General features: G+C 41.6%; 1 protein-coding gene across 7 annotated transcripts in view; it reads left to right on the forward strand.

Annotated features, from left to right (window-relative positions):
* The window catches only part of KSR1 (kinase suppressor of ras 1), a 1687803-nt gene that overhangs the window by 1201848 nt on the left and 470901 nt on the right, over nt 1-15054 (forward strand). For all 7 annotated transcript variants that reach the window (XM_044054644.1, XM_044054643.1, XM_044054646.1 and 4 more), the window contains one exon: nt 6354-6399. In XM_044054644.1, coding sequence (XP_043910579.1) covers nt 6354-6399 — 46 coding nt within the window. The remainder of the gene's footprint in view (nt 1-6353; nt 6400-15054) is intronic.

Consider the following 15054-nt stretch of genomic DNA (forward strand, 5'->3'; position numbering starts at 1 on the left):
CTCCGGTTGGGACGAAAATTATTCTGCATATATTGTGGATTATTAGATTGTGGAAGGGCAGGATATTGTCGCTCATCTTCTATATCACTCTGACCGCGACTAATATAAGCTGAAGATATCTCCCCTTCTGTTATACCTAACCCTTCCTGAAAACGTACTCGAGACCTAGCTTTCCTATTAGTTGGCCTAAAAAAGGCTGTACCACTCTCATAGTGTCTAAGGTCTCTCTTTAATTTATACAATTTCTGCTCACATAATTTCTTCTCTAATACTGCAAGTTTATCCTGTATATCATGCAGTCCTAACTCAAGCTTTGCTTTATCAACCAACATTAACAAATTATTACATACTGTATTAATGTCTTTTTTAATGTCCAAAAGTTTTACCTCGTCATGTTCTAGCAATATTTTAGTCCATTCTATTGCACACTGTTGAGCGGCAGATTCCCATCTCTGTTTAAAAGCTTTTTCAGTCGGCTTTGATACATCAAAGGGCAGAGATGGAAACTTCATAACTCTGAGCCTCTTAGGAGCTATATCTAGTTCCACATATCTCTGTAAGCTCATCTTATTATACTGTGTTGCAGTTTCTTTATGTAGCAGTTGTTCCAATTTATTCAGCAAAACTTTCGCTTCTGATGAAAAAGCAGTGGAATGCTTACCCACTTCCACAAATGTGTTAAAGGAACATTTACTTCTAGTCTCTTCTAGTAACCTCTCCCAAACTGGAGCAGGTAGCCCTTCACCACTTCTAGTAGCCGATACCCCACTTCCATCATGGTTCGTTTCTGGATTCAGTCTCACAAAAGCATCCTTAGTTAACTGAGAAGAGTTAAGAGACTGTTCTCTAAATATACTTGGCAAATTGTTAGCAGGATCACTCGACATACCACAAACTCTATATCCAGAGTACGACAAACGTAGATCAAGTAGATAAACAAACAACTTGTAGTCAAGTAAATCCCAGTTTATTAAAAAACACTCTAGCTTAGCCTTCAAGGAGTAAATTCAAAATAATACTGATTCACATTTTATACCCTTAAGTATTCAATAAAACACTTAACCAATTAAATAATTAAACATTCAAATATTTAAATTTCTATTTAAACAGTATAACTTAAAAACACATATTTCTTAAACTAAACAGCACATTTCCAGCAACAATCTATATTTAAACCTTGTGGGATCAAAGTCCCAAATTTCAAAATAAAAATAGTCTCCTTATATGATAACATATTCCTCTTATGATTCACATTTTCTACCTGTATTTGTTGTAATACTGTAGCTGTTAAATCTTTAGGATCACTTTAATGATATAATTTAAAATGTTGAGCTAAGGGGCTTTTTTCTTTATTCATTCTAATGTCCCTTAAATGTTCTAGTAACCTAATTTTGAACATTCTCTTTGTTTGACCTATATAAAATTTATTACATCCACATTTTATAGCATAGACTACACCCTGTTAAACAATTAAATGTCGCAACAGCTTCAAATTTAATATTATTAATACTAGAAAAAGTCTGCACAATATGTTTGCAACACAAACATCTACCACAAGGTGCAGTACCTAAAAACTGAATCTGTTGTGTTAACCTTATTTGTGGTCTCCTGAACTTTGTTTGAACTAACATATCTTTCAGATTTGCTCCTCTCTTATAAACTCATGCAAATGAGTTTAGTAGGCTTATAAAGGTGGTATTAAAGTAGGTAAGAGACTTGTCATGTGGTAGGGTCTTTAGAGGGTTGCAGTTAGTGGTTTTTAGTGTATATGGGAAAGTGTCAGGGTTGAGGTTTTTTAGGCAGCGAGTGGTAATATAGGAATGGGTAAGTTGGACAGAAGAGGTGAGACGATGAGCGAATGTGGGGAAGTGGTCAGCAAGTGGGTCTGGAAGAATGCTACTGTCAGAGAAATTGTGAGGATGTGATACTATGATCCACTCTATGATACTTCCATTAGTACAGTTTTTTGTGGGTCTGGTGGTGACATTGATTAACTGGGTGAAATTACATAAGTTAATGTTAAGTGAGTTTGTGGGAGCTAGGATTGTGTCCCAGTTTATATTAACATCACCCAGGATTATGGTTTCATGAGTGATATTAGAGGAGACCCAGGATAGAATGTCTTTGAGGGTTGAGATTATATCACCGGGGGGATATAGAGGGAGAGGACAAATATGATTTTATGCTTGTTTAGGTGTAATAGGGCTGGTATCAATTCTGCTTTACCAAAACTTGGGAGGGGTTTGGTGTGGGGAGTCACTAGGAGGGAGGCAGAGTATAACATTGCAACACCACCACCTTTTTTAAGAGTTCTGTCATTCCTTCGTATGAGGTAGTAAGTTGGAAGCAGCACATAATCTTTTATATGGGGCTTAAGTCAGGTTTCAGAGATTGAGAGAATGTCTGGTTGATTATGTAGTAGCCAGGCTTGCAGGTTTGGGGTTTTATTACAAAGGCTTTGAGCATTTAGGGCACCAAAGTGAAGGGATTTACCAGTTGGCTGAGAGGAGTGGGGTAGAGGGGTTGGATCTGGACAGGAAGAGGGGCAAGGATTGGGGTGGATTCTCCAGAGAGAAGGATAGAGATATAAGTTTGGGGGAGATATTGTCCAAGGTGGCGTCGGCTGATGCAGTGAGAGATTTTTGCGGATTTATGGCTGAAATAGTTTATAGTTATATTTTTGGTTAGGACTCTACAGGGGAAGAGCACGTAGGTGTTGAGGAGAAAGAGACAAGAGGATATATAGATGGAGTCCTGTAAGTTGTTGAGAATAGTTGTGGTGGTGTAAAACTGGGTGTTATGTTTTAAATTTGTGGATTGGGTTAGGTAGTTTAGATAGGAAAGGGTTGTTAGCATAAGTATTTGTATAAGGATAGAATGAGTTTTGAGGGACATGGTCGTTTTTAAATATGGATGGTGGAGTGTAATTTAGTGAGAGCTTAGTTTAGTTTGCTGAATTAAAGTTTATGGGTGTATCAGAGACCTAGTAGGAGAGGATAGCCTATTTAAGGCTTTTAGTGGAGGAGGAGCCCTAGAATAAGATTTGATTGGGCTGTATGAGAGATGGGAGTGGATATAGGGGAGGAGATTTAAAATAAGATTTGATTGGGCTGTATGAGAGAAGGGAGTGGGTATACAAGAATAAATGTAGAGATCCTGGGGGTGGGTGGGAATTGGGGGTAGGGGAGGAGTGAGCCCGCAGGGCGAACGGAGCAGGTAGAGCCAAATGTTGGAGGAGCACCGAAGAGAACAATCAGAAACTGTAGCAATGGTTACAGCAGAAAGGTAAGTATTGTAAAGCTTGCTTGCCTAAAAAACAACAAAGAGAAAAGTATAGGGGGCAGGAGAACAAATGTGAAAAGCTAAAAAGGAGAATTTTATCAGGGTAAGGGGATCAGTGAGGGTTTAGCTATATAGTTCACTAGTAGTAGAAATATATTCAGAGAAAAGCCCTATAGAAGATATATAGTGCCACCTAGAGGCAATGAGAAAAATTGTAGCAGTGATACTTACTTTACTAAAGGAAGTCTAGTTGGGCATAGGGAGAGAATATTGGGAGAACTTAGGGGGGGTGAAGGGTGCAAGCAGGCTGTGGTCGGCTGCTTTCGCGCAGTGTGCAAGTGTAACTCTCATAAGTTAAAGGCAAATATATTACAAAGTTATATATAGTAGTGTAGTTAATATACACTGAGGCTTCGTATGAAAAGGCGATAACCAGTCTGAAGGCTCGTTGCCTGGTAGAGGTGTCTTCACAGGTTATCAGGACAGGTAGTTTCTGGAGTTTGTTTTGTTTCCTGACTTGAGTTTACTTGACTTATGCAAGAAAAATAAGGGAGCACCCAGGCAGGAGTCTGTAAAAAAAGAGCAAGAAAAAAAACACAAAACCTCAGAAAAAAAGATAATGCAATATAGAGAGCTACAGAAGAAAAAGAAAGGGAAGGGTAAGAGAGAAACAAGATAGACTGGTCATGAAGGAGGCTTAGCACCGATAGCATAAGAGGTGTAGAGTCCAGAAACATAGACAAGGAAGGACCATTACCCACTACTATCAAGGGAGAATACACCCAGTTAAGAGATAAGGCAGAGCAAAAGCGCTGCGAGTAGTGCCCTACAGTTTTACCACCCACATGCAGTAGAAGGAACAAGGTTAGGTAACAGAAAAGGCAGAGGAGTAACAAGTGTAACAAATAAAAGTTAGATAGTGCCAACAGGAGTAGAAATAATTACATGCAAACAATTTGTAAGCAGCAACAGTTCAATGCACGTGGATGCAAGACAGTAAAAATTACATTATCAGTAAAACAGACAATAATAGCCAAGGAAGTCTTTCCTGACTCATACTCAACACTGTCATCATAGGAGCTATTTCTGTGTCTTAGATAAGCAGTAACAAACTATGACTAAATAAGAGAAAAAAAGTTTTCTCAAGCATCACAGTTTAGTAACACAGTCTAATGCCACCCCTTTCCTACTTGTTCTGTATCGTAATGAATTGTTAGCAAACCGAAACCAAAAGGAAATTCAGGTTTGAGCAGGCATAAAAATGTGGTAGCGACTGAGTGCTGTCACGCCTTACATACTAGTTCTCTGTCTAATGGCACAATTAGCAGACTATATCTTTTAAAAATACAAATGAGTATTCAGCAGAAGAACAGTTTACTGGCGACTATGTACTACCATGCTTTTAAATGAAGCTAACAGTCAGAGCTGGATAATCAGTACAGTATATATTATCCGCAAACTCAAAGTAGATTAAAGGCAGGAGATCCAGATATTTCACAAGTTAATCACATACATGAATACAGTCGGCTGTGAGGCAAGCGGCAAGGTACAGAACCAATATACATTAACTCAGTATATCACAGCTCAGCATAAAGCTTGTCTCCTAGCATACACACTGTAAAACAAAATCACTTTACCAAAGGCAAACAGTCTAACAATACATGGCTAAATTGCAAAAAATGTGTACAAAAAAAAATCACATTGCAAGTATTTCTACAGAGTTATTCACTTACCGAGAAGCACTACGAACAGCTAGACCACAGGGTCACTTACAGTAATGCACGCACTTTAGTTGATTTAAAAATGGTGCCACATACACCTCTGAGAAGATGTAACATTCAGAAGGAGATGGAGTAGGGGGAGGGGATAAGGGGGAGGAGGGAGGCAGTACTGGAGAGGGGAAGAAGAGAGCGGGAAGAAAGCCAAATGTTGGAGGAGCAGCCAAGAGAACAATCAAAAACTGTAGCAATGGCTACAGCAGAAAGGTAAGTATTGTAAAGCTTGCTTGCCTAAAAAAACAACCAAGAGAAAAGTATAGGGGGCAGGAGGACAAATGTGAAACAAGCTAAAAAGGAGAATTTTATCAGGGTGGGGGATCAGTGAGGGTCTAGCTATATAGTTCACTAGTAGTAGAAATATATTCAGAGACAAGCCCTATAGAAAACATATAGTGCCACCTAGAGGCAACAGGAGAAATCGCAGCAGGGATACCTACTTTACTAAAGGAAGTCTAGTTGGGCATAGGGAGAGAATATTGGGAGAACTTAGGGGGGGTGAGGGGTGCAAGCAGGCTGTGGCCGGCTGCTTTCGCGCAGCGTGCAAGTATAACTCTCATAAGTTAAAGGTAAATATATTACAAAGTTATATATAGTAGTGTAGTTAACATACACTGAGGCTTCTTATGAAAAGGCGATAACCAGTCTGAAGGCGCGTCGCCTGGTAGAGGTGTCTTCACAGGTTATCAGGACAGGTAGTTTCTGGAGTTTGTTTTGTTTCCTGACTTGGGTTTGCTTGACTTATGCAAGAAAAATAAGGGAGCACCCAAGCAGGAGTACTGAGGCTTCTTATGAAAAGGTGATAACCAGTCTGAAGGCTCGTTGCCTGGTAGAGGTGTCTTCACAGGTTATCAGGACAGGTAGTTTCTGGAGTTTGTTTTGTTTCCTGACTTGGGTTTGCTTGACTTATGCAAGAAAAATAATGGAGCACCCGTGCAGGAGTCGAGAAGCGCGATGATCAGCTAGATCACAGGGCCACTTACAGTGGATGTTGCACGCACTTTAGTTGATTTAAAAGTCAACAGTATTTTTACTATTTTATTTTTGTTTTACTAATATTTTTGAGTGGAGGCACAGTGACTGGATATTACTTTACTGTGACGTATGTCAACACAGTTTAGTTGTGCATCCTGCTGCTTAGACCCATCAATATTCTCAGTCGATGTTGTTATGCACTGATATCTTATTACAAGTCGGTCATCTTTTACTTCAAGTTTTAGAGTAAATGATTTAATCTGTCTCATAAACCAGTCATCATTACCTGTTGTATCAACCTTTTTTTTTATTTCAATTTAGACATTCAGCAACCAACAACACTGGCTGAGAAATCAGAAGACTCAAAGTAAGAATATATTCACTGTGCACTGGTTAGATTAAAGGTGCAAAAACTAAATAAATAATTGTACTGTTTTCATAATGAGGGAGTTAAAAGGACTAATGTTTTTGCTTGGCCATATTCTTTTAATTAAAGGCTTGACATTTATTTGTGCAGCATGATAGCTACAGGCAAGTGGATGAGTGCATTTGTTTTATATTATCGACTGTGAACATGTCACCTATAATTTAATTTTGTATGTTACTGTGAGCCACCTGACTACTAAATATTGTCGTACTTCCTTCTGCTGGCAATACACATACTGTTACACTACCTGGAAATTTGCCATTCAGCTTACCTTATATTCTCAGTCATTATGTGCTAACTGATTTAGGAATGGCTTCTCACTGCTTATATCTTTATGAAGCCCAGTAACAGTATGGCTTTCCATGTCAAAGCTTGGAACGTGTACTTTTCTGTTCTCCCCACAATAACAGCTGGAAATGTTGACAAAGGTTATGGTGTTCCCTCCAGTTGTCTTGCTACCATGTTACAGGTTAGATTACTTACAGACGGTGACAAGTATGGTAACCTAGATGCTCTAGAACTTTGGAGGTGGTTACATGAGCTCTGAAAGACGACAGTTGTAATTTTGTAATATGCTGTATAAGCTTGTTGGTGGAGTCATGCCTTCTAGAGGGTGACAAGTAAATTTATGTGCTGTGGAAGCATATGTATGTCATTTGTACATGTGTGGGGTGGTTGAGGGAGGCTACATGAGTTGTGGACTATGACAAGTGTTGCTACCTGGAATGCTGTAGAGGTTAAAGGGTAACTGCATTGTGCAGGCTGGCATGTGGGCTTGTGTCACATGGTGTAAAGTTATTAATGTGTGCAGTCTGATTTGGGTGTCTGGTATGGCATGGCAGCAATTTCACTGCTGATTGGATTACACATCACACAGTCGTATCGTACAGCTTACAATAATGAGAGTAAATTGTAACACCAGACTGTAGTCATTCATCAGTGGCATCACCTTACTTTACACACATTACAGTATGTCCTTTTCTTAGGATATGAATCACAGACACTATTTGTGAGATACTATATGGTTTCAGGTTTTCATGTCTAATCCCACACCTGAACAAAAGTTCTGACTGTACTTCAGGTAGTGTTGCAGCATACAGTGCAGAACAAGTTGTCCTTCCATATCAATATTGCAGTATTCATAACCTAAGGGAGCTCCTGTCAAAGAGAGCTCAACATCTGACCAGCATACCAAAGCCTTTAGTACTTAGAAGTGTCGGACATCACACGTACGCTCCCCATGCAAGGTATAGGGCATAAAGGTAACATACAGACAGTTACACTCAGAACTTCTTTGTTGCTGGTCTGAGCACCCTTCTGCTTTACTGTTTACCAAGCCATGTTTCAGATAAGTGCCCCACTGGGGGTTCTTCCTCTCTTTCTTTTTTAGTGCTCTTGGATTCGTGTCATCCAGAAAGGGAAAATGTCAGTGTGGGGAGGCAAATTCCCCATAAAGGACGTCACGAACAGTTTCTTTTCTGTTTGGGTGCTTGCCACAAACATAAGCAGTATTCTCCCCAAGACCCTGCATAGTCATCTCTCCTCTTTATCTGTTTACTTTGAAAACCAGTGTCTTAAGCTGTTGGCTCAAAATGCTGTTGTGGAATATTTCCATCCCTAGGATCAACCATTTGCCAAGAAAAAAGCCAAAAAAACTTAGGTCTGATATGGCTGCTGTCCAGCCTCAACCCTCCCCCCAGACATCTCTCTTGAGGCTAGTGAAGGCCCAGAGGATTGTCTGGTGGTTGCCGCAGATTTCTCTACTGCAGCTATGCAGTCAGCCATGCATAACAAAGGAGAAAGAGGACACCTCTGCCTGGTTCCTCTGCTCAAATCGAAATTATCAGAGAGGAACCCACCCACTTTAATTTTCACCTCTGATCTCTCTTATAGCCACTTAACCAACCTTATAATTTTATCAGGGAATGCAAATGCTTCCATTGCCCTGCACATAAAGTCCCAACTTACTCTGTCAAATGCTTACCTCTGCATCAAGACCCACCAACAACAGTGGTATTTTCTTCCATTCAGCTTCCCTGTAGATCGTCAATGTTCTGTTAATATTGTCAAATGTCTGCCTCCCCTCCACACTCCCAGGCTTCCTCTTGAGCTCTTGTACTCTTCCCTTAGGTGATGAATACTGCAACAGTGATATGCAAGGACATAGTATAGTTGTATAAAATCTTACCATAACAGTAGATGTCCTTTTCTTTACTGTTGCAGTATTCACTCCCTCCCTCCTGTCCCTTCTGCTCTAGCTTGTTCTTTCTTGCTCTCCTAGCCAAGGGGCTCCTCTACTTTTTCTTCATCTGTATGCACGTTTTTCCTTGTCCCTAGGGGCATTCTGTTTCTCCTGGCACTTTGTTGGTTCTGAATATATGCATCCGTATGTCAGCTTTATGCCACATGCCTTGTGAGGAGATTGTACATATATGACGTATGACACGTGTAAGTACTAAAGGCTTTCGTATTCTGGCCAGATGTTGGGCTATTCATGGCAGGGGATTCCTTAGGTTATATATGTACTTTTGTCTACCTTTTGCCTGTTAATAGCTACTTTTAACAGAATGCCTTGCACATGAGAGTATACCTTTTTTGAAATTGGATTAATGTATTTATGCACCAGTGTAAATGTGCCTTCCAACTCTCCTCAATACTTTTTTTTATCACACTAACAGTTATTAACCTTCTAGCACTGCTGCAACTCATTGGTTGACTTAATCAGTAACTATTTCTTCTAGAGGTGTGTATCAAACCATTCAGTACATTTTCTGGTTTATGTTCATAGGTAGGCACTAGGTTATCAGCCCTAGGGCCTATGTAAGCCTAGCCAACAAGGTTCCCTGGCTTTCATCACCCATGGATGCTAATTACCTGCACCCTGTCTACCAGGGCCAACAAAGTGATTCCCGGGTTAAATTTCCTATTACCCATCCACTCATCAAGATTTTTCTTGAAGAGTGCTAGTGACGAACTCTGCCTGGCATAGATAGGTAGCTTGTTCCAGAGTATGGGAAGTCTCTGGGACAGGAATCTATCCCACTAGCATGTTCTATTAATTGTGGAGATGAGGTTTAGGTCTCTAGAGCGTGTGGCTCTGAGGGATTGGGATTTCTTTAGGTGTAGCATGTCTAGCAGCTCAGGGTTTGACATAGCTTTGTATGTTAGGCAGAGATCACCTCAGAGTAGGCGATATGCTACGGAGTAAAGCTGGAGTTTTTTGAGGAGGTCAGCATAGGATAACTGTTTGAGTCCCATAATTCTCTTAGTGAGGTATTTTTGTGGCCTTTCCAGCTGCTGCAGATGCCTTGTAAGGTACATTCCAAATGGGGTGTTGTACTCTATAATGGGTCCGATGAGAGCCGAGTAGAGGGGAACAATGACTTCTTTTTTCCTGGATGAGAACACTTTCATGATGAGGTGTGCCATGTAGAAGGATTTCCTGACTACTGTGGCAATGTGATTATCAAAGGAGAGGCAACTGTCCACTAGAGTCCCAAGGTCTCTTATCACACCTTCGGTGTTAAGGGGGCTACTGCCTATGTGGTAGTCCATGGGAACAGGGTTTTTACCAAAGGGGATGACAATGCATTTTTTGGTGTTGAGCTTGAGGCCATGCCTCTAACACCAAACATCAGTCTCAGTGAGGCCCTTTTGCAGGATGTCCACGTTATTTAGGGACTTGACTATGGCATCCAATTTGCAGTCATCTGCGAACTTTGTGAGCCAGAGGCCCTCTGTGTTGGCCTGTACTTCAGAGAAGTAGATTCCAAACAGGAGAGGACCCAAGACTGAACCTTGTGGTGTTCCACTTGTTACAGGTTTAGAGTCAGATTTGAAGTTCGCAATTTTTACAATGTGGGCTCTGTCTGTGAGCCAGTTGGCGACCCATGTTGTGACGTATGGATTTATACCCAGCTTGGTGAATTTGTCTATGATACCAGCATGGGGGATGGTGTTGAAAGCCTTGGCAAGGTCAAGATAGGCTGTGTGGACTGCCTTACCCTCATCCACGCCATTGGTGACTGTTTCAAAGAAGTCGATCAGGTTCAGGAGACATGATCTGCCCTTCACAAATCTGAAATGGGTGGGGTCCAGAGTTTGGAGGTTACCAAATGTCCTTGTTTATGAATTCCATGATAATACACTCCATGGCCTTGCAGACCAGGCTTGTCAGACTAATAGGGAGATAATTCCCAGGGTCCATTGTGGCTCCGCCTTTGTGGAGTGGTACGACTGTTGCCATACACCATTCAGTGGGTACAAAGCCTGTTGAGAGGATATGATTGAACATGATGCTTAGTTGGGGGGGGGGGGGGCTAGTTCATTCTGGTGTTCATGTAAAATGCATCTAGGGATATTGTCCGGTCCCATGGATGCAGTGTTCTCAGCTTTCGATAGCACAGTTTTCACCTGTTCAATTGTGATTGCAGGGACACTGCATTCATCCGGTATGGATATGGGCCCTTTATGAGGTGAGGGGGGTAAAGTTGTCACTGAACCTATCAGCCAGGATGTTGGCGATATCAGTTGGTTCCATGAATTTTATGCCATTGTGCTGTAATTCAGAGCAGATCTGGGTGTTGCCATTGAGATTCTTGACATAGCTGTAGAATGTTTTGTGGTTGTCCTTAGAATCAGTGGCAATCTTGTTTCATAGTTTGGTTTGGAGGATTTTATGAGGGATCTCAGCTTCTTGCTGAGGCTGACCAGGGAGCTCCTCCATTCTTGGAATTTCATTCTCTTTTGCAACAGTTTCTTCCTTCTGTTGTAGAGCTTGTTAATAGCAGGGGACCACCAGATTAGTTTCCTTTTTTAGAAGACTGGGTCTTGGGTCTATTAGAGATAGCATGATCCATGCACCTGTGAAGGTGCTTATAGAATGCATTTGTATAAGATTCGGCAGTGGTAACTGTATTGTCCATCTGCATGGGTGTTGTAAAATTGGCCACTTCTGCCTTAAGAAATACGAAGTTGGCTTTTGAGTAGTTTTTTTACTGTGGTTTCTTAGTGGGGGTGGGGGCAGGATGTGGATATCTAGGGTGATTAGTTTATGGTCAGATCTGACCAACGAGGAGTTGACTTCAGGTGTGGAGCACCTGTCACTCATGTTGGTAATTACTAGGTCTAGGCTATTATTGCCCCTGGTAGGGGCATGGACAAGTTGATCCATGGCTTTGGAGTTTGAATTCTAGGAAGCGTTGAGGAAAGGAGTTGGTACAAAAGTAGTTTTCCCAGTTAATGGTGGGGTAGTTGAAATCTCCCAGTATTAGGGTGTTAGGTTGGACCCTGATGTTCTCTATTGTGTCAAGAAAAGAGGAGTGGGAATCCTGGGGCATGGTGGGGGATCTGTAGCAAGCTACAATATGGATTGCAGTTTTGCCCAGAGTTAGTTGCACTTGGATAATTTCAGATGAATTATGTTGGGCAACTTTCCTGGAGGTGTGGTTGTCCTTAATGAATATGGACACACCTCCGCCCTTGGTGTTCCGGTCCTGGTTTGATGGCCGAAAGGTATGGTATGAGTTATATCCTGGTAGTGCAGGGGTGCTCTCTGGAGCCTTGAACCAGGTTTCAATCACTACACCGATATCGATATTCTCCATTTTAAGGAGTGCCCCGAGTGAGTGCATTTTGAGGTTTAGATTTCTAGCGTTGAGTAGCATTACCCTCAGTTTTTTCTTGCCTGTATCAGTTATGGTGCTGTATTAGTTAAAAGGAAAAAAGTCTGTTAACAGACAAATGCATTGTGCCGAGGTACTGTTGGCAGACTCGGCCCCAACTAATGTTGCTTGTAATTTGCTTTGTTCCATCATTTCGGACCCCAAGGATTTTTAGCTTCAGTTTCTCTTCTGTTTGAGGTCAAAACATGTGGAGAGGAATTACATCACTGAAATTTCAAAAGGGACCTATTTTTACCATCATTGCTTATATTGGGTATATATACCATGTTCCTGATTGTGGTCCCTCTGTTTTCCTCCCACTTCAACATACAGGCTGAACCTCCCCGCAGAAAACACTTTGGCAGTGTTACAGTGAGTTCCAGCATTCTTTCAGTTTTTTAAGAACCACAGTTTTTTTTTTCAAATTTGTTGGTGTTGCATTTACAGTTTTTGCACTTCTGATAGAGAGATATAAAAATCAGTAAGGCTACTGTTAAGAGTGTTTGGCTAAATGGATGATGCAGCTAATACAAGTGCTATAGAGAAAGGAGAACCAAACATTAAAAGTGAAGTAAGATGACGTATTTTCATAGGTAGGTACTAGGCTACTGGCCCTAGGGCCTATACAAGCCTAGCCATAACAATTCCCTGGCTATTTCTTCCCAGGATATTTACTTCCCTGGTCCCCTGTCTAACAGGGCGACTGACATGATCCCCAGGGTGAATTTCCTATCTCCCATCCAATCGTCAAGGTTCCTTTTGAAGAGGGCCAAAAAGGTGCTCAGCTTGACATATATGGGCAGTTTATTCCAGAGTATGGGGAGTCTCTGGGTTAGGAACCTATCCCTCCATCATGTTTTGTTCATTGTAATAACCAGGTTTAGATCCTTGGAGAGTTTGGCTCTGAGGGATTGGGATTTCTGTAAGTGTAGCATGTCCAACAGCACTGGGTTTGGCATGGGCTTGTATGTTAAGCAGAGATCACTTCTGAGTAGGCGATATGAGACAGAGTATAGCTGGAGTTTTTTTAGACGGTCAGCATAGGGCATATGCTTTAGGCCTGTGATTCTTTTAGTGAGGTATTTCTGTGGCCTTCCCAGTTGTTGCAGATGTCTTGTGAGGTACATACCAAACAGGGCGTTGTACTCTATAATGGGTCTAATGAGGGATGAGTACAGTGGGACAATGACCTCCTTTTTTCTGGATGAAAAGCCCTTAGTGATGAGGTGTGCCACATAGAAGGATTTCCTGATTGTTGTGGCTATGTGGTTATCGAAGGTGAGACCACTGTCCACCTGTGTCCCTAAGTCCTTTATCACACTTTCGGTAATGTTCTTCGTGTTTCACTGTTGCAGTCATTACATTTGGGTAATCTTTTGGCAGGTTGCCCTCAGTCAGCCTGAATAACAAAGTCTTGGGTCCTGCGTCGGTTGCTGTCTCCTCTTCCATGACGTTAGGTCATCAGGGGTATAAAACATGTAGCCGACGCCATTTTAATCAGTCTTTCTTGTCGCGCGGTGCCCGAAGCAGAAGCAGTTCGCAACTGCCGGTCGGCCGACTCCTGAAATTTTCATTTTCGAGTTTCAGAACCGAAGTCTTCAAACTAAAGCTAAGTACCCCATTGGGGAAACTTTTTCTTGCTCCTTACCGATGTCAGTAAAAGTTAATAATTGTATTACTTTTGGGAAGCAAATACCTCATAAGGATTTTCATTTGTACTGTATTCCTTGCCTAGGCCCTGACCACAACGTGCCTTGCTGTCGGTTTTGTGCTAAATTTAACCAACGGACTATTAAACGTCGGTATATTTTTGCTCCTAAATACTTTGGTTCAAGATTTAACTATCCTAAAATGTCATCGGTTAGCAATCCGACTACCGGAATTCACAAAAAAATGCAAAGAAAAAGACAAGAGACAGACCGTTGAGGTCCAAAACCGATGACGAAGCTTCTCCTAAGCCAGTCGCCAGTTCGCCAGTACTCAGTGAGGCACTTTCACAGCCCCTGATGCCCACTACTTTTGAGTCACAGGCCTCAACCGAGACCCATTCGGAGTCCAGTATGCTGCGAGATTCTCCAAGTATTGAACCCGTGGATGTCTCTCCCTTGGATGGGTTTGGAGCCGCTGAGCAGGCACTGTCTTCTGTTTTCAGGCCTAAAGATTTGTATATTAAACCAACGCCATCATCAAAAGCAAGGCCAAAACCAACTTCTATGTCTAAAAAACTGACGCATGAGCCATGTACTCAGGCCCCTATGCCTAAAAAACAAATGATCAAAATGGCTGAGGATTTATTTACCGTGACAGGGGTTCCCAACCCCCCTTCTGCTAAGAGGCCTAGGCAAGGCACTGATTATGAATCTTCAGATCAGGTTTCCATTTCTTCTGATTCCTCTTCTGATCAGGAATTTTCTGTTCCCCCTTATGAGGTCTCTGATGCAGAAGAATCCATCCCTTCTGCTTCTCCTCCTGAGGATTTTTCTTTTGGCGAGACTTTGCATACCTTAAGGGAACATTTTCATTGGGAGAGTCAGGATTTTTCAGAATCTAAAAAGAGGCTTAGGGATTTTCTTCTTCTTCCTCAGCATAGGACTTTGGCTATACCTCCTGTTTTAGACATTGTTGATGATGTTTTCTCAGAATCCAGCATGGCTCCTGATTCCTTGCCTCTGGCTCCTAGTAAACCAGACAGATATTACAGGGTTCCTGACTCCCACAAGTTTCTTTTCAAAAATCCTACTGCTGACCCTGAAACAATTTCTCTGGGTCCCAAGGGTGTTAAGGCTTCTACTGCTAAAAATCCTACCCCTTCTGATAGAGACTCCACGGCGCTGGATAGATGGGGTAAGAAGGTTTATATGTCTGCAACCCTGGCAATCAGGGCTTTAAACTATCAATTTCATATGCTTAAATATCAACAGCATGTCTTGGG

The sequence above is a fragment of the Protopterus annectens genome, chromosome 13.part0 (genome assembly GCF_019279795.1).
Source record: "Protopterus annectens isolate FY-2018-M chromosome 13.part0, PAN1.0, whole genome shotgun sequence".
In the NCBI taxonomy this organism is placed as follows: Eukaryota; Metazoa; Chordata; order Ceratodontiformes; family Protopteridae; genus Protopterus; species Protopterus annectens.